Source organism: Aythya ferina (assembly GCF_964211825.1).
Source record: "Aythya ferina genome assembly, chromosome: 25".
In the NCBI taxonomy this organism is placed as follows: Eukaryota; Metazoa; Chordata; class Aves; order Anseriformes; family Anatidae; genus Aythya; species Aythya ferina.
In genome coordinates this window covers 3829725-3854436 of record NC_140323.1, presented here as the reverse complement: position 1 = coordinate 3854436, position 24712 = coordinate 3829725, and the positions used below count along the sequence as shown (strand labels likewise).

At 63.9% G+C, this 24712-nt stretch overlaps 1 protein-coding gene across 9 annotated transcripts in view; it reads right to left on the bottom strand.

The window, feature by feature from the left end:
• ATP2B4 (ATPase plasma membrane Ca2+ transporting 4) overlaps positions 1–24221 on the bottom strand; it is a 43526-nt gene extending 19305 nt beyond the window's left edge. For 5 of the 9 annotated variants that reach the window (XM_084497720.1, XM_084497726.1, XM_084497725.1 and 2 more), the window contains exons 1-6: positions 24092–24221; positions 6110–6573; positions 3100–3297; positions 2278–2535; positions 1520–1645; positions 996–1121 (exon numbers count right to left, since the gene is read on the bottom strand). In XM_084497720.1, coding sequence (XP_084353846.1) covers positions 996–1121; positions 1520–1645; positions 2278–2535; positions 3100–3297; positions 6110–6305 — 904 coding nt within the window. In that variant the 5' untranslated portion in view covers positions 6306–6573; positions 24092–24221. Of the gene's footprint in view, positions 1–995; positions 1122–1519; positions 1646–2277; positions 2536–3099; positions 3298–6109; positions 6574–10120; positions 10306–10611; positions 10631–14057; positions 14632–20427; positions 20447–24091 lie in introns of those variants that run through there. The other 4 variants (XM_084497723.1, XM_084497721.1, XM_084497724.1 and 1 more) reach the window with 4 other exon arrangements.
• Positions 24222–24712: the final 491 nt, after the last annotated feature.

Here is a 24712-nt window from a genome sequence, read left to right as displayed (position 1 = left end):
CATGTCTGTGGTGGGCACTGTCCCCATATCGGGATCCCCAGCGTGCCTCCACAACACCAGAAGCCCTGTGCTTCTGTAATTTATACAAGCAGAGCGTGATAAAGGGATTTACACACCACACCTGGTTTCTCCTCTCCCCCAGGTACCACAATGAAGCTCTCCCTTCCTCAATTTTACTCCCAAACCAAGGGCTGCAAGGCCCCAGCACGTGGCACGGAGCTGGGTTTGCTGTGGGGCTGAGTGCCAGAGCTTGGGGACAAGGAAAACCCCAAGCACTGTGCCCGGGTCCCAGGCAAGCTGCTGCTCAGCTCCGCCAGCAGCCGCTCCCCACGCTCCCACCTCCGAGCTGGGCTGAACCTCAGCTTCCCCAGCCCGACTCACACCAACGCTGGCTTTGAAGCCTTTGTGGCTGAGGAGGGCTGGCACGGAGCAGCGAGACGTGAGAGCAGGAAAGCATTCGAGTCCCAGCATGATCGGGAACAGCTCAGCCTGCCCGGCTGCTCTCCTCTCCTCCACCCAGCAGGGCGCAAACCCCTCCTCGCCCTCTTCTTCCATCCCCTGTGCTTCCATCTCCTGCCCAGGGAGCTCAGCAGAGATCTTCAGCCAAGTTTCCAAGGCTCTGGACAGGCTGCTGACACCCTGCGGGCACTCACCTTCCCACCACGGGGTGGCAACGAGCACCGTGCCACTTTGGGGCAGCACTGGCGGCCCTTTTCCCCGTGACCCCACAACCCTCCAACTGCAGGCTGCAGCTGGCAGGAGAAGAGAGCTGGAGCTGTGACCAAAAAGAGCTGGAGAGCCGAGGTCTGGGTGCATGAGGGGCTTTCCCCTCGCAGCACGTCCCACGCTGTCCCAACAGCTTGCCATACTGCCCGGGTCAGGCACACTAAAGCCCAACCGCATCCCTTCGGTGGTTTGTTGGGCACTGGTGGATGCTCCCCAGGGGAGGGAGAAAGGCAATAGGAGGGAGGAAGTGGGTTCAGTAATCTCCTTACCTTTCTTCACCTTCTTCTCCTCATCTCCTTCTCCTGCCCCCAAGAGAGTGAAGATGATTCCCGTCTGGGAGTTGATCCCCACGGCGGTCACCACCATCCGCCCAGAGCCCTCCATCACGTGGGTACCTGGCACGCAGGGAGGCACAGTGAAGCAGGACACCAGCACGGGGCTCCATCGCCCCCAAAACACCAGGACCAGGCAGAGACCCCTTCCCCATGGCAGCACAAAGCCCCCACACCAGCCGGGGTTTTCTCCCTGGGGCATCTCCCCCCAGGGCTGCCAGCCCCAGCAGCAATGGGGCGCCTGGGACATGGGATCTGCCCAGATGGGGACACACTGGAAAGGTCCCCGTGCCGTTCCCATGTCTCTCATGGTTGCCAAAGAGATGGTCAGGATCCCGTCCCGATCAATTCAGCAATTCGCAGTGTGATGCCAACAGGTTTGGGACTTCGAACCATGCCAAAACCTCAGGCTTTTTGCTCTGGTGCCAACACGAGTTGGGTTTTCTGCCCAGAAGCCTCACCTGACAGCAGCATGGGGTCTTTATCGAGAGACTTCTTGACCTGGTCAGACTCCCCGGTCAGCGAGCTCTCATCTATTTTCAGGTCATTCCCTTGGATCAGGATCCCATCTGCTGGCAAGAGGTCACCTAGGAGAGGAGCAAAGACAGGGGTCGGTCCCAGCCCGGCCAGCCACAGCTTGCCCTGTGTCTCAGGAGGACTCAGGTGTTAGCAAAAGGACTCAAAATTCAGTCTCAGACCAAGCTTAGAGGTAGGAGAAGCAAAGGGAGAGTATTCAAGAGTGACATCTAATGGCTCTAAAATATTCACATGCAAAGCATTAGTTTTGAGGTCTTTCAATTGCATGGTGCTTCCTCATATTTGATTTGATGGAATCAACACCACGCCTTCCCAAAGCCTCAATACACCAAACTGTTACACAAACATCCACCTGCAGAGGTGGGAAAAAGCTCTATGTGAAAATAAACACCACACAGGAAAAAAAACACAACTCATTCCTGATGGGAGCTGCAGGGAACAAGTGAGCCAGGAGCAGGACCTCCTCTAGCCCGAGGGCTACATCATTTAGGTCTTCCCAAAGACACCTCGCTAGGGAGATGCTCACCAACAAGGACACGGTTGTGGGTTGTTTGGGGCCAGCAGATTGCTGAAACAAGTCCCTAATGTGGGCTGGCGAGCGGTGAGCGGAGCCCCGTCACCCAAACGGAGCATCTCCCATCGTCTGAGAGGAACGACCGCGCCGCCCGCGCCCCTCACTCACCGTATTTGATCTGCGCGATGTCTCCCACCACGATCTCGGCCACGGGGATCTGAATCACCTGCCCCTTGCGGATGACCGTGAACTTCTGCTCCTGCTCGATGCGGCTCTGGAGGCCCCGGAATTGCTTCTCCTTGCTCCAGTCGTTGAAGGCGGTCACCAGCACCACGATGATGACCGAGAACAAGATGGCCGCCCCTTCGATCCAGCCGGCCTGCGACTCGCCCTCGTCCTCCACGCCGCCCGACGACTGCCCGCACACTGCATTTTGGGGGAAAAAATAAAACCTTTTGTACAACAGAATGCTTGGTGGCTTCTGAGAAACATTCACAGAGGACAGCCGGGGTGCTCCCTGAGGTTCAGAGGGGAAATGAGGGGACATTTCTCCTCAGACAGAGCGGGCAGGTGTTGGGACGGGTTGCCCAGGGAGGTGGTGGAGTCACCGTCCCTGGGGGGGCTCCAGGAGAGGTTGGGGCTGGTGCTTGGGGACACGGCTCAGTGGGGACAGTGGTGGCAGGGCAGGGGGTGGTTGATCTTGGAGGGCTTCTCCAACCTTAATGATCCCAGGATCACTCACAAGAGCACTGGTTTGGGGGAGTTACCAAAGGACACCTTGTCCCAAAGCAAAGAAGCAGCCACATGGGATTTGGGAAGCCACCAGGCCATACAGACCCCCTACCCCATGAGCGTCCCTTGGGGAACAGGGAGGAGCAGGGAGAAGCCACCATCAAAGGGGACAGCAGGAGCAGCACGGCTCCGAGGCACCACCAGCATGGGGGGACCCACAAGGGGGAGATTTCATCCCAAAACCCATCAGGGACTCACGTTCATTGTCACCGCCCGGGGGGTGGTAGAAGGACAGGCCCAGGGAGATTATGGCTGCTATTTCCAAGATGATCAGCGTGACGTCCTGCAGTGCCTCCCACACTAACTGCAGGAACGTCTTGGCCTTCTTGGGGGGAATGAAGTTCTGGCCGAACACCTGCCTCCTCTTCTCCAGGTCGGTCGGGTTCCCGGACAGACCTGGGGATGGGACGCCGAGAAATGAGACCGAGCCACAGCGCTGCCTCCACGTCCCCACCGAACGGCTCCAGTGCTGCAGAGGGGCGCAGAGCCCAGATTTTGCTCCTGCCACCCCTCATGGCGAGGGACACGAGGGACACCCGGGGCGGGCACGGAGCCGCCGCTCCCCGGTGCCGCAGTTAATGCCAGTTGGCGCTGGCCGGCTTGTTTACACGCTGCAGCAAATTAACCGTAAATCTGGCACCGCCAGCGGCGCTCGGAGCTGTCAGAGCCACCTGATGCCTCTCTGCTGCCAGCTCAGGGAAGGGGAAGCAGCGGGGAGCAACACAGGAACGTCTCCGGCCCCCCCAGAGGACACCGAGACCCTCAGTGGATGGGGGACGGTGCGACCTGGGGGCTGCTCCTGCATTGAGATGGGTGGTGGGAGCTAGGGAAGGAATAGGACAGCCCGGATCTATCGGGGGAATCGGGTTTTGGGGGGGCTGAACCCCTTCCTGTGGGTTGCAGGGGGTGGGGGAGCGCAGCAGCCTCCCAGCAGGCGGCAATGGGGCGAGCACTCGGCCCCGCTGCCTCCCCGTGCACTAAAGAGCTGCAGTGGGGGGGGGGACGAGGCGAGAGCAGCCCCCCCAGCCCAGCACCACCTTAATGCAGCCCTGCACCAAGCCCCTGCGTTTTCCACCTTAAGAGCAGCCCGGGGCTGCTGCCAGCTCCCGAAATGCACCGGGCAGGGGCTGTAACGCCCGGCCCTGGGGCACCCATGGGTGCCTGGAGCAGCCTGGCAGCGCCACGGCCCCACCCCGGGGGCCACTTCCCCACAGGGCAGCCCGGCTGGAGGCAGCAGCAGGATGCGCCCCGCTTCCCCCCGCCCTGACGAAACCCCGCAGAGCAGCCCGTGCATCCCCACCCAGCCCTAATCCCGGGATCTCCCGGCCCCCGTGGCCTCCCCGAGATGGAAAATCTCGCTCAGCATCGCTCAGCCTGACTCACGCCGGCGTCACGGCACGGGATGCCACCGAGGGCGCACACGTGGCTCCTCCAAACCCACCTGGGAGCACCTCCAGGATCTATCCCCCCCCCCTCTAATTACCCCTGCCTCTCATGGGGTGATGAGGGTGGGGTGGGTTTTAGTTTATCTGGAGGGGTTGCAGAGGGCAAGAGGCCAGCAGCTGACTGCTTCTCGCTGGGGCCACAGCGGGGTCTGGATGGGACCTCGTAGGGGGGCAGCAGGTGAAGAATTTGGGGGTGGAGGCCACAAAGTACAGCAGGAGGACAGCCGTACTTCTCCAGCCTGAAACAGGGACCCCAGGGTGAACCTCCCCGCCTGGCCTCCACCTCTCTGCGGAGGCTTCTCCTACGACCCCCCCACCACTCACCCATTACCCTCCTTTTTAGGATCTAGATCTTTGGTTAGGGGAGATGCTGGAGAGCCCCCTGCCAAAATCACTTGTGCAAGGGGAGATCTCACCCTATGAGGTGGAAGCCCCCAGGTTGCACATCCTGCCCTAAAACCTGGCCAGGGCGTCCCACCCGGTCATTATTGGGGCTGGGTGTAGCGCCGGGCTCGCAGCTCCCTTCTTTTGGGGTTTCCCTCGCTGGGCACTATCACACCCCACATCAGGCTCCTTGTGGAGCACGGAGAGGCAAACCCAGCACGGCAGGAGCCGAGCAGTGCTTTGGGCTTTCACTTTTCCTAATAATAGCCCAGCTCATAGGAAATAACCTCTCTCTGCTCTCTGGGCTCAGTAGGACGGGGTTTGGGATTTGGGTCACCTCCAAATCAACAGCTGTATGCAGAGCAGGGGCTCAGGCCTGAATTGATCCCAAATCGGGGCCAAACGGTGTCCTTTCAGTACTTGAGCTCCCAGATCAGGGCAGGTTTGGGTTTGCTTCCCTCCCCGCCCCGCTCCCCTCCCGCCCCCAAAAGCGCGCTCACCTTTTGGCACGGCCAAGCGCATTGTTTTGCGGTCAGGACTTGGTATTTCCACCGGGACTCCCCCCCCTTCTCTAATGACATCCCGGGATTGTCTCCCCTTCCCGGTCCCGCTCACAGCTGGGAAACGCGCTAACCCCAGCGACAACGGGGCCGAGGGGCAGCCACGTCCCCATCCCACGTCCCCATCCCGGTGCTGGGAACAAGGGGTTTCTCCCCCCGTGCCCCTTTTAGCACCACGGAGGGGACGCATCGCTGTGCAGAGACAGCCAACGAAGCCCCATGCTGAGAGTCACAGCACCTGGCCCTACTTGCTTATGGGGGGGCTCCAAAAATGCCACCCCTGCAAACGGGGAGGAGAGGTCACGTCCTTCCAGCCAAGCCCCCCAAAACATCAGCCAGCACCCCAAAAAGAGAGCACCAAACTGGCCACCGCTCAAACCTCTGATGCTCAGCAGGACCCAAACCCAGGCTTCCAGCTCACACTGAAGAAGCCCTAAAACTACGGGGCCGTGGGCACCTCCCCGTCCCCATCAGCGCTTTGGGGATGTTCTGCCTGTCCTTTGGCCAGGATGCCCGCACCACACGCAAGATCCCCACACCACCAGCTGCCGCCCAACCTTCACACCCCCTTCCCCCACATCCCATGCGAATTATCCAACAGGGGAGAGGTTGGGGCAGCAGCAGGGCTGGGAGAGGAGCCCCACACCCCCTCACACCCCACCAGCCCCCCTATTTCCACCCAGAGGCACGGAACCACATCCCCAGGACCCACATAGGACACCCAGCACGACGGAACCGCGCTTGGAGCTCCGCCACGAGCGACTGGAGCCCGACAGCTCCAGCCACGAGCTCCCAAAAACGTCCCAGCTCCCCGCTTACCTTCGACGGGCGACGTCTTCAGCCTCTTGCAGACGTTGTGCACGCCGCCGTAGGAGTCGTTGAGCCGGGCGACCGCCTCGGCGCTCCGCAGCTCCATGAGGTTCCTGAGCTCCCCCACGGAGCACCCGAAATCCCCCTCATGGTTGCCTTCGGTGAAGGAGTTCCCGGGGTGGTGATCGGCCACGTTGTTCGTCATCTCGCCCCGGCCGGGCAGCGGCGCCGAGGGGCGCCGGGACGCAAGGGCCAGCCACGAGGCTGTGGATTTTTGGGGAGGGAGCTGGGGACGGCCCGGCGGGGGTCCCTGGGGGGCTGCCCGGGTGCAGCAGTGCCTCTAGCCGAGCCCTTCTCCTCCGGATGCAGGTGTAAACAGGATGCGCATGTTACCGCGGAGGCAACCTTAGCAACGCCCGGCGTGCATCTCCCGCGGCAGGAGGAAGGCTCCCTGGATACCACAGCAACTGGAGCTGGGGGAAAAAAAAAATAATAAATAAATAAATAAAAAAAAAAGGATGGGAAGAGGAGGAGGGCGTCATCGGGGGGGGTCCGCGGCCGGACGCACGCAGCCCCCGCGGGATGGGTACGGGGAGGAAGAGGAGGCGGCGTGGTTGGGAGGCGCGCGGCGGCACCGCGGGCTCACCCGGCTGTGCTAAAGAAAATAGCAAAAAAAAACCACAGCTCTGCCCCAAAACCCTAAGGTTTGGCTTTTCTGGAGAAAAAAAAAAATAAAAAAATAAAAAAAATGGTGAAAGCTGAGCTCGGCCCAGCCCGTAGGGCAGGAAGGGCGGCCAGGTGGTTCTCCGCTCAGCCCACAGCTGGCCGGCCCCGAAAATGCTCCCATTGAGCTGGGGTTAAAAATACAGCTCGGCAGTGGAAAACAGCTGCTTCCGCCCCGCCGGCCCGGGGAGGCAGCGCCTGGTAACGGCGCTGGCAACAGGTAAGCAAAAAAGCATCCCGAGGCAGCCGACAGAAGGGGGCTCGCGGCACCCAGCAGGCTTCTGAGCGCCGAGAGATCCGTCAGGAAAGTGCTAAACCCCGCGGGTTTCTATGAAATAAAGGGTTTTTTGCGTTAATGGCACCTGCTCGGCTCTCCCTCCATGCTCTGCTCGAGCTCTCGCAGCGCAGCCTGCGAGGAGCCGGATCCCCCAACATCCCCAAATGCTGCCAGCCCCACTGCAAGGGTGGGAGAACCCCCCAAAAAAATCTATGGGATCAGGCAGAGATGTGAGTATCCCCCTTCCCCAGGGCTTAGGGTCCCACGGCAGCACCAGGAGCAGGAGGGAGCAGTGCTGGTGGCCACTGGGGACACGGAGGGACACGGAGGGATTGAAGGACTGGGGAGCTGAGGACTCCCTGTGCCAGAGGCACCACGCACCAGCCAGAGGTGGAAATGGGATGGGGACGCTGCCGTCCCCATACGGAGCCTTGCCTCTGCCCCCTGACCCCACAAAGCAGGGAGCGAGCTGGACCAGCAGCATCCTTGACGGCGGATGCAATTAAGCAGGCTCCTGCTGATCAACAGGAAAAAAAAAAAAGATAATTCCCCCCCACCTCGGTGCGCTAATTTTCCCCCTCTTTCACCGTCACTGATGTCTTCTGAAGGGAGCCGAGAGGCGAAGAGAAAGGTGGCTAATTAATATGGTGATGGCCTAGCCCGTAATTAGCCCTGAAAGAGCCACGGGGCACCCATCGTTACCTGCCCGGGGGGGCGGCGAGCTCCTGCCCGCTGCAACCCCAGCCCCAAGACTCGCTCTGGTGACCAAGGAGAACGCAGGGACCTGGCGGGGGGGTGCTCTTTGAGCACCCCCTGGTCCCAGCTTGGGGACAGAGCACGGTCCCATGTCCCAGACCCGTTCCTGGCCCATTTCTGCCCCATCCTGCTGGCACGGGACAGGCTCCTTGGCTGGGCAGGCTCGGTCCCTGGCAAGCGGAGAGCTGCGCTGAAGCCTCGCTAAGACCTAGCACTAATGAGTGCCTAACGACTCCCGCAGCATTCAGCAGCCTGTCCTAGCTCACTAATTAGTTTCCCGAGCCTCCAGGCACTGCGGAGGGAGACGGGGGGCTCTCCGAAGGCCCCCGTGGGGACAGCGAGGGAGGCAGAGGTTACGGGGCTCTGTGCACCCCGCAGAGCGACAACCACAACCAGGGACACAAGCAGGGAGCCCGAAGGAGCAGCCAGCAGCCGTGTCACCTCCCGCTGTCCCCACGCAGACAAGGACCTCGGCGGTGGCAGCGGGCAAGGACGCGGCTCCCGGCGCGCGGCGGCACGCGGGGAGGACGGGGCAGGGAGCGGAGGGAGCAGGCGGGGAGGAGGCAGCGGCTGCCAGGGAGCCGTGAAGCCGATGCAGTGCTGCAGACGAACCTGCCCGGAATAATAAAACGGCTGCATTACACCTCCGGCCCGGCCTGCCTGCGCCGGGGCCAGCACGGCCTTGGGTGCGCGCCGGCGTGACCGTCCCGCGCCGCGGTGGCCACCGGTGTGAGCAGAGGAGCCCTCCCGGCCCTAAACACGAGGGGAAAAGGGAAGCAGGGTGCTCAGAGAGGGACAAGGATGTAGGGTTTGGATCCCGTCCCGCAGGCACCGGTGGTGTGAGCAGCCTAGGCGGTGCTCCCAGCCCCCTAAAAAAATCACACGGCGCATCCGCGGCGATGCTGCTCACGTGCCGGGGGCTCGCGGCTTCCCTCCCCGGGGAGAAAAAGCCAAGCTGGAGGGAAAATCAGCCGGGCACGTCCTGCGTGACACCTCCAAAGCAAGCCCCGAGAGGGCTCGCTGCGACACCTGCTCGGGCAGCTGTTGCAGGGCCGACCGAGAGCAGCACGCACACGGGGATGCGCCTGCAAACCCGCTCGGGAACCCCAATTCCCCAGCAGCAGCCCTGGAGTTGCCGCGCCACGGGATGCCACCACGGGTTCCCAGCTCTCCTGGGACTCCACCGCGTCCCCGCGCTGCAGATTGAGGCGAATCCTCCCTGTTTTGGAGCAGGCAGACAGCGAGCCCAGCGCCATGCACCTGGCAGCCGACCCGACCAAGCTCAGCTGTTGGTTTTTATTTTTTTTTTTAGTTAAACCCACAAATAACGGAGAAATCAGCGCCCCCGGCTCAGCACCCTCCCGCTCTCCTCTGCATTTTGCTCCAGAAAGCCCCAAAAATCTCCCTTCCGTGGGAAAGAAAACCAAACCCATTTGCCTCCCAGGGGTGAGCAGAGCCACAAACCCCAGCCCGGCCGGGCAGGATGAGGCCCCCGAGCAAACCTCAGCCCCTTTGATGGGGTTCCTGCCCCCCACCCCAAGCACCTGCCCTGCTGCCCCGGCCCCGAGCCATGCCACGGGGGCCGTCTCCTCCCCAGCTTTCGGCTGCTGGAGGTTGCCATGGCAAAGCCAATGGAAAGCTGTGCCAGGGATGCTGCTTACGGTGCCAAATGGGGAGCAAAAAAGGAAAAAAATATGATATTTTTTTAAAAAAAGCATCCAGGAACTGCTCTCCCCAGCTCTGCTCCCACCACGCGCGGACCCTGTTGAGCCAAGGAGCTGCTGGAGAGGAGAAAAGTCGGTGGGAGAGGGGTGAGGGGTGGGCTCTGCCGGGCTGCAGCCCCTCGTGGTGGGGATGGAGCAGGAGCAGGAGCTCGGGGAGTGCGCTGGGAGCCCCGCACACAGGGACAGACAACGGGGACACTCAGCAGGCAGCTCCGTGCGACGCACCCTGCCTGCCTCCAACAGATCCTAAAGCTCAGGGCTGGAGCTGCTCTTGGCCAGCATAGGGGGGGGCTCGGGGAGGGCACAACCCCCCCAACCCCGCCTGACTCCCACCGTGGGGCCCCCCTGGCCAAATCGCCGTGCCCTGGGCAAGCAGCAGCCCCCCCGGGCATTTCTCTGCCCCCCCCAAAAAACACTTGGAGCAGCCCCGCAGCCCCGTGCCCACCCCACACCGTCCCCATTTCCCCCCTCCCCAAGAAGGAAGCGGGGGGCCGGGGGAGCCCCAGGGCAGGGGCGCGGGGCCCCTCCCCGCACACTCACCAAATCGCAATGTGCAGATGGCAGCGGCACGGCTCGGCTCGGCTCCTCGTTCCCAGCAACACCCATGGGGAGCCTTCCCCTCGCCCAGCGCCGCGCTTAACCCCTCCGGCACCGGCAGCACCGGACACCCACGAGGAAACCGGAGCGGCTCCGGGCGAGATCTTGCCCCCGGTGCATTCCCTCTCCTCGGGGGGAGAGGCTCCTAAATCGCCGAGCTGGCTCGTGGCTGCAAACGGCACGCTCCAGGGGCACGGGGCACGGATCCCAAAGGGGATCCATGCAGCCCCCAGAGGATTTGCACCCTCTCGGGACCGAGGGATTCAGCCCAGGGTCAGGGCTCCCAGCAGGCAGCCAAGGTCACGGCGTGGGAAGCTGAGCCCTCCGCCCTGATGCCACGGAGAGAGGCCAAACACCGTGCGATGGGGTTAGAGAAGAGGATGAAAAAAAACCCAAAAACACCCCTGGGCAGAGCCCGCCAGGCTCGCACTCACCCATCACCCGGGCAGCTCCATCGCTGCGCCAGCGCCCACGCAACGAGGGCACAGGACCCGCTCCGACCGCTCCTGCTCCCCAATAACACCGGGATCGGGCTCTCCTCGCTCCTTCCCCGGAGCTGGGGGTGCCCCAACATCACCCCCCCTGCCACGGGGCACCCCAACGGGATGTCACCTCCCTGCTGTCACCTCCCTGCTGCCACCTCCCACCGCAGCATCCGCTTCCTTCGCCGAGGAGCCCCAGGGGAGGGGACGGTGACATTCGATGGCTGCGGGGCACCCGCCAGCAGGAAACCCCCCCAGGGCCACCCAACCTGCAGCTGCCTGACGCGTGGGAGGCTCTGGGCACCCCAGGGTGCTCGCACGGGGATGTCCCCGGCAGCTGGGGAAACGCAAGAGCCTAAAGGCAGGGGAGAGCCCGGCCGTTTGGGGAGACCCCGATGATTTGGGGAGACCCCTTGTGCCCTTCGCACCCAGGGGGAGGAAGCCCCCAGGCTTCATCTTGTAGGAAGGGGGGGACCTGAGCACGTCAAATCCCCAATTCCCACACGGAGCAGGCTCCCACACAACCACCACGCACGCACCAGGACGATGCCAAGTGCCTGGGTAGGGGATTTGGATGGGTCGGGGCTCACGTCCCCAAAAGCCACCAACCCCTGGGGGTTCACATGTGAGCCACCAGCTGCTCCCCACTTCCACAGAGCCCAGATCCCCTCCCACACCCAGCCCAGACAGAGCTGACCCCAACCCCATCACCCCCACCCAGACACCCACAAATCCGCACGGATTTGGGGGCGACGGAAAGGGCGCAGCACCCGCGGGGGACACAAACCACGCAACCATGACCCCGGTGGATGCAGCAGCAGTGTCCCACCTGAGCAGCCTCACACCATCACACATCCTCCTCCTCCTCAGCCTCCCACAGGGCTGCAGGGACCGAAAAGCAGCACGCTGGAGGGATGGGACAGTGCCTGAGCCACGAGGTTAAGACCCAAGGGGAAGGAGAAGGGCGCAGGCGAGGGGGCAGCGAGGTGCAACCTGCTGCAGGAGCGCAGCCGCTTGGTGCATGCCCCCGCAGGGAGCACGAGCAGCTGGCAGCAGCCCACTAATTACAGCTGCTGCTCACATTTGCTCCTATTTCGCCTCTTGTTCACCAAGGCAGGAAAACTGGTTTGTTGCACGCCCAAGGCACCCATCGCCTCTTGCAAAAGAAGCGGCGAAGAGGCAGGAGAGCACCGGACGCGCTGCGGCACCGCAGGACAAGCTTGGACGCAGCTCCCCCCCCCAGCACAGCGCCCCAAAATCCAAAATCCCAGCCCCGGAGCCGGCCCCGGGGTTCCCACATGGGGCATCCATGTGCCGAAGCCACCGGCGCGTGGCCGGAGCAGGAGCCTCTGAGCTGGGGGCTCAGGAATCTGCCCGCGCCCCCGGGCTTCCCCTCGCCACCAAGGGCAGAGGAATTTCAGGGGGGTGGAAAAAAAAAAAAAAAAAAAGAAAGAAAGAAAGAAAAAAAAACCTCGGAGGGAGTCTCCAGGCGAGCTGTCAAGGGGAATGTTTCCATCTAAGGCCTTGGTATTTCTCTCCCGGCGCCTGCACTAAATCACCCGGGCTCCTCTCATTATTCTTTTGTGCTTTACAAGGTAGCGCAGCCGTCGGGCAGGGGGAGGAATGCAGGAGGAGGCACGAGGCGAGCCCCAGCCTCTGCTGCACAAAAATACCTGGAGCCCCCTCGGGCCGGGCGCCTTCAGAGGGTGCCGCAGCCCCAGGTGCATCCAAGGGAGGGGAGATGCTGGGGCTGGGGGCCACAAGGGGCTGAGATGTGGGAGCTGGTGGTGCCCGACCTCGCCGCGTGGTGCAGAGCCCCAGCCTTCATCCCCTGCTCCTCCCAGCTCAGCACTGGGAAACTGGTTCCTCCTGCCCCAGCATCGCAGGCACCACGGGCGGTGATAAGGCAGCAGCCGGCCAACTATTGGGCAACTGGGCAACTTCACTCAAGCTTTTTTTTATATATTTTTTTCCCTCCCCTTCTCCTCCGAACCCAGTTGGATCCGCTGGGCAATTCCCCTCGTGGCGAGGGGAGCAGGGAGCACAGCTCTGCCCCGTCCTGGCACCCCGCAGCACCTCCGTTCTCAGGGCTCCATCTCTGCTCCCCCACAGCCATGGATCCGCCGCCCCGCAGACCTGGCCCTGGGTTTTTGGGTCACCCCACATCCCTCGGCCTCCAGGGAACCTGCAAAGCCCACGGGGATGCTCGGAGGCCGGGCTCTCGAAGCGCTGATGCAGGGAGCATCGCTCGGAAGCGGACATCAGCACCGGCTGGGCTGGAGGAGACACGCTTTGGAGGAAAGGGCACAGGCCACGAGGACGGGGTTAAAGCACAACACAAGACAGGGGGAGCCCAGAGCCCTTCCCTAAGGGACGGGGTGCTCCCTGCCCCGCAGCTGTTTGTAGGGGCAGCGGCAACCCCAAACCTTGGCACCGCAACCAGAACCAGGCTCCTGGACCAGCTCCATCCCCGCTGTCCCCCCTGTTTCGCCCTGCTTCCCATCAGATTTGGCCCAAATACCCATTTGGCCCAAACACCCATCAGATGTGGCCACCAGGCACACATCTGAGCCAGCCTGCACCGAGTCCCGGGCTCCCTTCGGCTCCCCCACCCAGCCTGGGGACGCCACAGGTTTGGGAACTTGCTGGGCTCTGACTGCCACAGCCCCACAAACCAGAGCTCCCCGTGGCTTCAACACGCCTCATTCCCAGGAACAGCACCCCTGCGTGCAGGAAGGGATTAATTACGGCCCGTTAATCAGCATGGCAACGTCCTGGACGGGGCTGGACCTTGCCCCCCTGCACCATACAGGGGTGGGGAAACTGAGGCAGCGAGGTGCCGGGGGGGCTGCAGCCCTCCGCCAGCCCCCAGCCGGGAGGAGATCCCGGCAGTCCCGACTCCCACCTTTCCGCACCCTCTTCAGGGAGAGGAGAAACAGCTCGGCTTAAAATAAAATGAAGTAGCAGGCAGGCACCGACCCACGGAGACCGAGGGCGTCTCGCAGGCAAAACAACACCCGGAGAAGCAGAGAGCGAGCGGCCGGGGCGCATGGGTACAGCCACGGTATTTTTAGCAGGATTACACAGGGAGAGGGGATTCCTACCCTGAACATCCCCGGGGGCTTAAAATAGGCCCCGCCACTTCCTCCAGCAGCAGCCGGGAGGAGCATCGGCTGCGTTTGCTGTCACCCGTGGGGTTGGCGAGCGCCCCACCGGCCCTATACACCCCAGAACCCACAGGGGACGTCCACAGCCGGGCTTCCCTTTGGGATGGGTTTGTTTCCCTCCCCTGCATGTAGCTGGGGGCTCTGTATCACCAGGGGGGTGAGGCTGAGCCCCCTGTCCCACCGCAGGGTGTCCCTGGGGAGCGATGCTGGCGGCGGGTGTGCAGCACTAACCTCTCCGCCGGCGCGACGAGCCGCTTCCTCGGCGAAAAGAGAGAGCACGTGCAAAGAAAATAAGAAACAGCGATCAAATCCCTCCTGGTCACAGCAAGGGAAACTGAGGCAGGGGGCGCAGAGCGTGTTTGACACCTGGACTGGATGCCCAGGGTCTCCCCAAAGCGTGGGTGCAGCCCAGTAGAGGGGAACCCCGATGAGCCCGGCCACCCCAGTGCTGGAGGGCAGCAGGGACGGCACCACAGGCACGTCCCCAAGCTGGGTGCCCGACCCCGAGGCCAGCAGCAGGGACACGGCCGAGGGGACGCTGCCACACGGGCTGGGGACAGGGTGGCTGTCCCCTCTGCTCCCAATGGTGTCGGCTCCAGCTCACATCACGGGTCACTTCTCCCACCCATGCTCGCGGGTTTCCCTCGCGCTGCGTCACCGGGACGTCCGGGCTTCTCCACTCGGAGCTCCAAACAAACAGCGGGGATTTGGGGAGGAGAAAAGGGAAAGGTAAGCAACCAGGCTGGGGGGTGGGGGGGAGCTGGAAGCCCCCTCCTCGCCCCAAAAGGGTTAAAAAAGCAAAGGCAGCAGAAGCGTGCCTGCGATAGGAAAAACACCCGCGCTCCCAGGGCGAGCGCGCCGGCTGCTCGCCGCTTCCCTTCCCGACATGCCCCGCTCCTGGGAAAGTGTAGGCTGTTTTCCATATATAACTGCAAACTGTTCCATGCAGTAAGAAGTCTAATTAAAGGGAGGGAGGGAGAGAGGGAGCGACGCAGAAGACCAAAAGGCAATATTTATACGAGGGAAGAAAGCCCTGCATCCCCGGCACCAAATTAGACCCTCGCCGAGCGAAGCCCGTGATATCATCGGGAGATCAAATCTGGGCAGAGCGGCGGCTTTGCAGAAGAGGCAAATCAGAGCCTGGAAAATATGTACCAATAAATAAGAGAGGAGAGCCAGATGGGCCAAGAGAGCACGGGGAGGGGCAGGGGAAGGACTAGCTAATCCGAGCCAGTTGCTCAGGATAATGCAAAATATCGCGGGAGCGCGCGCGCACGCCCCGGCCCCGCCAGGCTCCCCCACGGCCCGGGGCTGGAGAAGCAACTCTTTAAGCAAATAGCAGCAATCTGCATAAAAAAAAATAAGAAGTAATAAAGCCACACGTGAGGGAACCGGGAGGGAAATGGCAGCGAGGAGAGGGGCTCGCTGGCGCAGTGCTGGAGCCGAACAACGGGGTTGGGATGGAGAGGCAAGGGGGCACCCACCCCACGCACAGGGTGAGCCACGCAGCACCCAGCCCTCACCCCACTGCTGCCCCCGGGCAATCCCACAGCCAAAATCCACCACCCTCAATGCCTCGGGACACCCCCTTGTCCTGCATCTCCAGGGCAGGGGGGGATGTGAGGAGAGCACACGGGGCCGAGCAGGGAAAGCGCACACTGGGGCCGTTCTTTGAAGCCTCTTTGTTAGAGCTGCACTTCCCACAAGTGCCAGCCGCAGCCCCAAGGTAACCCGCAGGCAGCTAACACGTTCCCCAGTTATTAGGTCCTCTGCCTACGCCAGGTGTCGATGCATCTGAAAGCCATTAACGTGCTTTAATTAAAGCGCCGATAGATTGAAGAGTCGCCCAGGCTGAGCCCTGGTGGAGAGGCTCGCTCCGGGCTGCGCTGCTCTGTGCCAGCCCCAAAATCACCACCGGGTGCCAGCAGCTGGGGGCAGCCCCCCCTCGGTGTCCCCAAAGCGGACGGGACCCATGGCCCTGTCCCCCAGCACGTGCCCTTGTGCCTGGCCCCATCTAGACCCAGCGCCCTCCTTGTGCTGCGCCCCAAGCCCCCCACGCTCCCTCCTGCTGTCCTTCAGGCACCGCCCCAGTGGCTTCCAGTTGCACCAGTAACCCAGAGGCACTGGGATAGCTCTTCCCTCAGGGGTCAGCATGAAGTTGCCAGCAAGGCTCCTGCTGCCCACGGGTGTCCCCCAAGCTTGGGGGTGCCTCCCAGCCCCACTGGCACTCGCCCACCTCCTGGGTTTTGCCACCACACGCACCTTTCGTGCCCACAAATTGCAACCCCACGGTGATGGAAGCAGCCTGCAGCTCACCCCATTAAAACCCTGCCTTCAACCCACAGCAACACCAAAAACCAACCAGCCTGGGGCAACTCCACCTGGGGGCAGCGACCCTCGCAGCAGAGCCAGGCACGACACTCAGGGCACCCCCTTGCCACAGCCACCCCATTAAATGGGGGTGCAGCACCCCAAGCCCTACATTGAGCCGTGCCCCACCTGGCACAGACCCAGCTGCCCTAAAACAGCCAAGCAGCGCTCCCTGCCCTCCAAACAAACTGCCTCTGAGCCACGAGGTCACCCGAGGTGACAGTGGGACGGTCACCGCTTTGCGCTCAGGGGACCCGCGGGCAGCGCGGCCGCGGCAGCCCTGGCCTCGCAGAAGCGTGCATACAGGTGGGTATCGAAGCTCCAGGGCTAATCCGGGGATAATAGCGGCTTTAGCAGCGATAGGGCAGGAGATTACTGCAGCGATCGGGGCGTCGAGGGCGCTCTGCTGCCAGAGGATCTGCCTGGAATAAAGCGAGCGGATGGTGCTGAGCCGGCTGCTGGCTCCCCGCTCGCCGCCACCGAGCCGAGCAGCACAGCACCGGGGTGAGCGAGGCTTCCTCGTCCTCCCCACTGACCTCCTGCTGCGGGGCAGAGAGGTTTGGGGAAGCCCTGCCCTCTCCTCCAGGTCCCTGCTTCCTGAACCCATCCCTCGAGCAGGGCAGGAGCGCAGCAAGGCTCCTGCGCACGCCGCAGGGCTGGGAAAACAGCGAGGCTGCAGGCAGCTGCGGCCAGAGGAGTGGCAGGAGGAAGGGAGGATCCCTTCATTGTCCTTTCCAAAGGGAAAAGGGACAGTCCCCTGAGCGCAGTGCCAGCCAGGGCAGGAAACACCGCAAGCCTCCGGGCGGCATCTGCCCGGGGAGAGAGCAGCAGAGACCCCGCACGCGCCCCCCCCCTTGCGCCGCAGGCGCGCGAGCTGCAGCGCCTTGCACGGATTTGATGCATTTCACGTCCAACTGCAGGAGCGAGAGGATTCCCCCGGCTGCTGCCCTGCAGAGAAACATGCAGATGCTGCAGGGGAGAGAAAAACAAGGAAACGCCGCCTGCTCCACCCCGAGCAGGCAGCTGAATGCGGGCGCAGGACGGCGGCGCGAGGTGAAGCCTGGCGCACGGCAGCCGAGCGCGTCTGCAGATGGCAGGCAGGGACGGGGAGAGAGGAAAAACAACGGCGAGAAGGGACGCAATGAATTAAAGGAGATTAAAGGCAGCGGGTCAGGAGATAGCACTACAGCCTCAACACACCAGAATCCAGCAGTGAGTGGAGGCAGAAGGCGATGCTGAAGGATTTGGGCTCACCAGAGCCCGGCCCAGGGCAGCACCCAACCCTCCAGCACCCACCGGGTACCCGAGCGGCCACCTCTGTAGCACCCTGGCTGAGCCTCCCCCAAAAAAATCCACCTGCAGAACACGGCTCCAGCCTCCTTCCCCCAGCAGGCAAAGCAGCCTCTCCTCCGGGAGCAGTGCTCAGCTGCGTTTTGGCACCCAGAGCACACCCGAGTGATTCCAGCCGCCCATGGGAAGAGCAGCCCGCAGGCTCAACCCCCCTGCGGAGCTGAACGGCGCTCCCAGGGCTGGTCCTCGGGGGGCACAGCGCATCCCCTGGGATGTGGGAGCGGGTAGCGGGCTGAGGTTAGGTTTCTCCCCAAGGGAAGGGGGATTTCTCCTTCCCCAAGGAGCTCGCTCGGGGCGGCACGGTGCTCTCCGAGGAAACTGCCCGAGCGCTCAGCCGGTTCGGCCCTTTTTGGTTTTGGATAATCCACTTGGGGTCAGCTCCACGAGCAATTCGTCACTCGGGAAAAGGCTCCGCTTCGCCCCTCCTCCCTCAAATAAAACTCAAAAGACATCATTTAGCCGAGCCCAGCCTGGACGACTAAAAATAGCCAGCACTAGTCACCCTGGAAAACGCGGGCTGGGCACTTTCACACTTCAGCAGCGTGGCCGTGGGGACGCGGGTGTCTCGGGTCACGGGAGCTCTCCCCGCGGTGTCACTGGCTCGGGGAGCAGCCCGGCCCCTCAGCACCCCACAGCTCCCGGCCCCTGCGCTTTCCCCAGGCGGCGTCGGGCAGGATGCGGTGACTCAGAGCCACGTCTGCACGAGGACACCCAGGAAAGAGGAGCAGGAGCCGCGCTTTCAGTTTTTCCACAGCCAAGCCGGGTTTACGGTCCCGGCTCCCCGCGGCTGATTCACTCCCCAGTTTCCCCAGTGCCCCCAGGCAGAGGCAGCCAGGTCCCTCCGCCCGGACGCGGGATAAATCCCGGCACTGAGTAACGCGTCCCAGCGGGCTGCTGCTGCTGCAGCTTTCCTCCTCTCCTGGCACGAGGGACGTGACCCTCGCCAGGCACAGCTCTGCCTTCCCGCAGCCCCCCTGGGGCTCCTCTGCCATCAGGATATCTCACCCCTTATTTTTTTTGTCGCTGGTACTCACGGGGTTTTTCCAAATAAATTTGTGGCTCCTCCTGGGTGGGTTCTGCGCAGGTGGCACCCAGAACCAGGAGCTTCCCAAACATCCCCTGCCCCAAACGGCCCCTCCAGCACATCACACCCGCATCCGTCCCCCTCCCACGTCACCCCGAGCTCGGCTTTCACAGCAAACCTCACGGCTGGGGCTTCCGAAAGCAGCCGAGGCAGAAGCTGCCTGCGGGCCTGAGCCATCTTCTCGCGTGTCCTCGCGTCCCTTGGCTGCCCGCGGCGGTGACAGCCTGACGGATGGCACGCGGATGGGAGCGGCGCTGCCACCGCCGGGTAAAAAGCATCCGCACAGCCCAGCCCGAGCTCTGCCCGCAGCAGCCGAGCGTTTCGCCAGCCTGGGGTTACTTTCAAGTGGCTTGCAAGAAGGTGGGAAGGAAGAGATAAAAAGCCGGAGCGCCGCGCTGCTGAGTCTCTGGGAGGGCCGGGGCGAAAAACGGAGCATCGGCGCCTCTGAGCTCGGCGACTCGCAGGAATAAGATGATAAAAAGCCACACACAAGGGAGGGTGAACACCACGGCCGGGGAAAGCCAAGGGAAAGGAAAGGGACAACGGAGCCCGAGCTGCCCAGCGGGGTCCTGAATTAGCACCTTAGGAAGCGGCGCTGCAAATCGGCCGCCTTCTGCCCGAAATCTGAGCCCGGACCTGAAAAGCCGAGCGGGGGATCCGCTGCTCAAAGAGCAAAGGTCGCGGCGAGCCCCGGCCAGACCCCAGCGGGGCCGAGCTCTCAGCAGCCCCCCCGGGCCGAGCAGCCTCAGCACCTCCAGCTTATTTTTAGCCCGGGGAGCGCAGGAGCCGCGAGCGAGCGGCGCTTTCGGGTCCCGGCCCCGGCCCCGGGGGAGGCTTTGGGGTTGCCACCGCTGCAGCGATCCCCTCGGGTCTCAGCCCTCCCCACCGCCCCCCCCCGTCACCAGACACAGCCCCCGGCACGGAGCACAGCCCCAAGCCTTCCTCCTGCTCGCGGGGAGGAGGAGGAGGAGGATGCTGGGGTCAGGACCCCGCGGCACAAGGCTCCGGCTTGTTCCCAGCTCCCTGCGGGACGGCGCCGCGGCGGGCAGGGCTGACCTTAACGCACCCGAGACAAAGAGGAGCCGGCGGCGGCCTCGACGGCGGAGAAATCGGGGGGGACACGGGGTGCAGACCCCCCTCCCCGGGCCGCCTGGCCGGGGGCAGCAGCAGCAGCAGGCCCTGGGAAGCGCCGCGCTCGGCTCCCGTCGGCGAGCGGGAGGGATCGGGATCGGATTCCTCCCTCCCCATCCCCTGCCGGCCAAACTCTTCCGGGTAGGGCTCCGACGCGCTGCCCAGGCACCCCAGCGCCTCGCTGCGTCCTGCAGACCCCGGTGGCTTCGGCAGAGGGGGGGAAAAAAACACACGTTAATCGCCTTAAAATAAATAAAAAGGCCTCGGATTTGCACGGCACCGACACGGCGGGCGCAGCCTGGGGACGCCGGAGCGCCCGGCTGCTTCGGGTTTTGGTGCCCGGCTGCCGACTCATCCCTGCCATGGAAGCCAAAGTTTCCCCGGCAGCACAAAGCAGAGGGGACAGGCGGCCAAATCCTGCACCCACCGAGGAGTCCCCGCGTATCCCAGCCTGGGTGGGGGGCGCAGATGGGACAGGTCCCCCATGGGGGCAGCCTGGAAGCGCTCCGTGGCCCCGTATGCCCACGCCAGGGTCCCCCCAGGGCCCTCTCCACGTGCCGGAGCACCCCGCGCCCCAATCCCCAGCCCCACACCTCGGCTCCCCCAGGTAAAACCCAGAGCCAGGAGCTCCCAGGCAGGAGGGCACCGCGCTCAGCTCTTACTCACGGGGAGCTGTCGGAGGATCTGGGTTGCTTAATTAGCGCTTTAATGAGTCCCCATCCCGGCGAGTGACACGCCAGCCGCTCGTCATGCGCTCCGCACGTCTCCTGCCTTTGCTTTCTTCCTTTCCCTACCCAGGGTTAGCGCTGCTGCCTTCTTCTTTTTTTTCTTTTTTTTTTTTTTTTTTCCTTTCCCTCCCCTTTTCTAATGAACAAATCGAGGGGCAGGATTTATAAGTCCGCGGAAACTCTATTATCCCTCCGCATTAAAGCCAAAAGCGACTAATTAAAACATCAAAGTCGGACGGTTCGTTAGCTGAGGCTCGGGAAGCCCTGGCGGGGAGCGGGGCTCCCACGGCCGCACCGTGGACCTGCACCAGGGGACACGAGGGGGGGAGGACAGGGCGCCACCACCCCCACGTCCCTCCCCTCCAGCCGGTCACTGCGCTCCCCCCCTTGTCACAGGAGGGAGGATTTGGCACGGAATGAGGGTTTTGCACAGAGGGAGGATTTTTTTTTTCCCCCAGGGAGAGCGGCCCCTTCCCCTCCCACTGCACCCAAAGCTGGGAGCTGCATCCCCCGGGAGCATCTCCAGCACCACGGGACGGGTCCTCGGTCCCTCCTGCCCACGACACAAGGGTGACGGGGACGGGCTCGGTTCCTCAGCTCACCCAGGCCGATTTCTTTCCTCTTCCCCCACTTCTCCACGTCCCAGCCTCACGCCGCATCCCCGAGCCCGCTTGGCTCCCATCCCAGCAGCCTCCGGCGAGACGAAGGGATTTGGGGACGCCGGAGGGGGTGACACCTCTCGGCACACGCCGTGGCCACCCCTCCACACCCCATCGAGGCACCGCGGTGTCCCCCCGGCACTGAGAGCAGCAGCGATTTGCCAAGCACAGCGCAGCCTCCCCCCGCCGGGGAGGGGCCCGGGTGCCCTGGAGAGGGAGCAGAAGGTAGATAAGGGGAGCAAGATAAAGGGAGCAGCAGATAAGGGGAGCAGCTGGTAGATAAGGGGGGCAGGAGATAAGGGGAACCGCCGCTCGCCCTACAGCCGCCGCTCGGCGCCGGGCTCCTCGCGTCCCCCCAGATCCCTGCAGGCTCCTTCCCTGGAGCTGCAACGGGTGCTGGCGACTGCCGTGGGCAAACTCATGGCCTAGCAAGGGTAAATATATATTATATATTTATAAAAAAAATAAAAGGAGGTGAGCAGGGAGCGTGCAGGGAACCCGCAGCCACGGCGCGGGCAGGGAAGGTGCCGGCAGCTCCCCGGGGCAGAGCCAGAAAAGGCCCTGGGGAAGGGGGGAACTCCGCGCAGGGCTCCACCCCGGTGCTTTCTGCTGCACAACAATGGTGTGGGGGAGCAGCAGTCCCTCCCTGCTCTTACTCACCCTTCCCCGGGACCTGCGGTCGCCCCACGGCCGCTCCCAGCTCCGTGGGCACGGCGCAGGGCAGGACGCGCGGCACCGGCACCGGCATCCCCGGCGCTGCAGGAGCCAGAGCCACGGCACGCCAGGCAGCCAGCGCAGGGAATTCCCTCCGTCACCGTCTCAACCCCATAAAAAAAACACCCAAAAAACAGGCGGTGACGCCGCCCTGCACCCTCTCAAGCCTCTACCTGCAGCTCTGGCAGCATCGCCCCGGCGAGCTCGTCTCCCCGGGGAAGGTGCCAGCACCAAGCTGGGGGCTCGAAAGCGTCCCCGGCGCGGCACCCATGGCCCCGCTGCGGGCGAGGGTGGGTCGGGGAAGGAACCTGAGCCCCGAGGGGCTGGGCACGGTGCTGGGCACGGCGCTCCGGGGCTGCTGGAGGAATGGGGAAGCTCCGCGGGGCCGCTCGGGTGCCCTGCCCAGGGCGAAGGCAGCCAGCACGGGCACCTCCTCCATCACGGCGGGGCCGCGCCAGCTTTGGCACGGGGCAGGAAAAGCACGGATCTGAGAGCAGAGGCGACGGCTGCGGGGAAGCAAAGGGCACGAGGATGTTGGGAGGCCTCCAGGACCCCCCCCCCCGGCTCTCTCCATTCATCCCCGGAGAGCACGAGCTGCGGTTTGGGGGGGGACACCCTGTCCCTGCCACCCTGAGGGGTCTGGGGTGGCAATTCCTGGGGCTGGGCACCCAGGGGCTGCCCGCAGGACAAAGCCTTGCGGCAGGGGGGGGAGCAGAGGGAATTGGGGGGGGGCGTTTGCTCCTCCTGCTCCCCACAAAATAATTCAGGTGCCTTTCGGCGCTCCGGGAAGCACAGGATTGAGGTCGAGGGCACTGTCTGGAGCCGTGCAGCCAGCACAAACCCAGCGTGCCGGACATGCAAACAGCAGCACCGCAGCCATGTGGGGTGGGGGGCACGGAGCAGTGCCCCCCCAGCACCCACACCTCCACCCCGCCGGGCACAAACAGGCTGCGAGGAGGCTTCGGGGTTTGCAAAGCGAGCCCCCACCCAAGCTCAGGTCTCCAGAGATAAGAGGACAATAACCTATTGTCCCTCCTCCCGCGCCCTTCCCAGCACCCAGCTCGCCTCTAGCAATGGGGGGGGGCCCACCCAGCCCCACGCCGCCACCCCAGGACCCCCCCCAACCCCAGGGGGTCGTGCCCAGGGGGGTGCCGTGCGCCCATGGGGGGATGCTGGGGGGGACGGAGCACTGCGGATCCAGGACCTCGCTGCAGACAAGGGGCAGGAGCCAGACCCGCCAACCACGGGGGGCCACAGCCTCACCGCTTTTCATTTTTCCCCTTTTTTTCCCCCATTTTTCCCTGCCCCCCCCCCCTCCCCTCTCCCCACTCCTCCGCTCCTGCTGTGGATGCGATCGTCCGCCTCGGGCAAGCAGCCCCCAAGGGAAAGGGATTGATTTATTATTTTTTTTTCTTTTTTTTGGGGGGGGACACGACACGACAGCCCCCCCTGCATCGTCCTTGGGCTGCCGCAAGGCGCTGCCCCCCCCCCCCCCCCCCCCCAGCCCTGCGCTGCCTCTGCCCATCCCTCCGGCCCCGCTGCCAAGCTGCGGCGTGCCCAGGGCTGGAGGCAGTGGCCGCATCCTGCCCCCCCCCCCATTTTGTGCCCCCACCACCCTTTTTGTACCCTCCAATCCCCCCGCCACGGCCACACGCAGCCCCAAACCCTGACACCCCCCCCAAAAAAAATAGGGGCGAGCAACAAGTTGCAGGACGCAGGCAAGGCTCCTTCAACACCCCCCCCCCAAAAACAGGGTGCACCCCCCATTAGGACCCTCCCCCCTCCCCATAGACCCCCCCAGAGACCCTCACCCCCCCCCCCAAAGACCCTGACACCCCCCCAAGGACCCTCCCCCATTTGGGGTCGCGCAGCGCCGAGGCTGGGGGATGCGCATCGCCCCCGGGGGGGGGGGGGATAAGGGACCAAGACACAGCCCCCCCCTCTATTTTAGCACCCCCCCTCCTCATTTTAGCCCCCCCACACCCCATTTTAGCCCCCCCATCCCACCTGCTGCGCTGCGCCCCCCCCCCCGGCTCCGTCCCTTCCTCCCCGGAGACTTGGAGACGGGGAGGGGGGGCTCAAAAAGGGGGGGGTCCCTCCCCTCCTACGGGGTGGGGGCAGCAACTGCGACCCCCCCAGACTCTTCCCCCATCGTACAACACCCCAAAAAAACAATAATAATAAAAACAACCCCCCCCCCCCCCAAAAAAAAAATAAACCCAAACTCACCGGCTCTGCGCCCAGCCCCGGCTACCGGCGGAGCCCCCCCGGGAGGCCATGGGAGGAGGAGGAGGAGGAGGAAGAGGAGGAGGAAGGCGGCGAGCTCCGGGGCTAGCGGGAGAAACTGCTTGTCATGGCAACCCCCCCAATCCCCCCCCCCGAGCCGTGCCGAGCCGAGCCGGGCTGGCCCCCGCCCGCCGGGGGAGGGGCCCTCTTAAGGTGGCGGCCGCTTAAGGGGGACGGGGAGGGGCACCCGGGGGTCCTCGCCCCCCCCTCGTCCCTTCCCTGGGGTGTGCACCCCCCCCCGGACCCCCTCCGTGCAACCCCCCCCCCGGGGTGGGGGGGATGTGCAGCGCCCTTGGTGGCCACCACCGTGGTCCCCCCTCCCCTTCCCCATTCATTGGGGTCCCCCCCCCAACCCCATTTATTGGGGTCCCCCCCACTTTGTGCTGTACCCCCCCCGGGAGGTGTAATGCATGGAGAACCCCTGCAATGTGCCCCCCCTTCTCGGGCAGCGCACGCCCCCCACCACCCTGTGCCCCCCCCCCCCGGCACTGGGGGTGCAAAAGGGTTTTGGCACCCCAAGGCTCTGGGAAGCACCCGCCCGGTGTAGCCCCCCCGGCTTGGGTT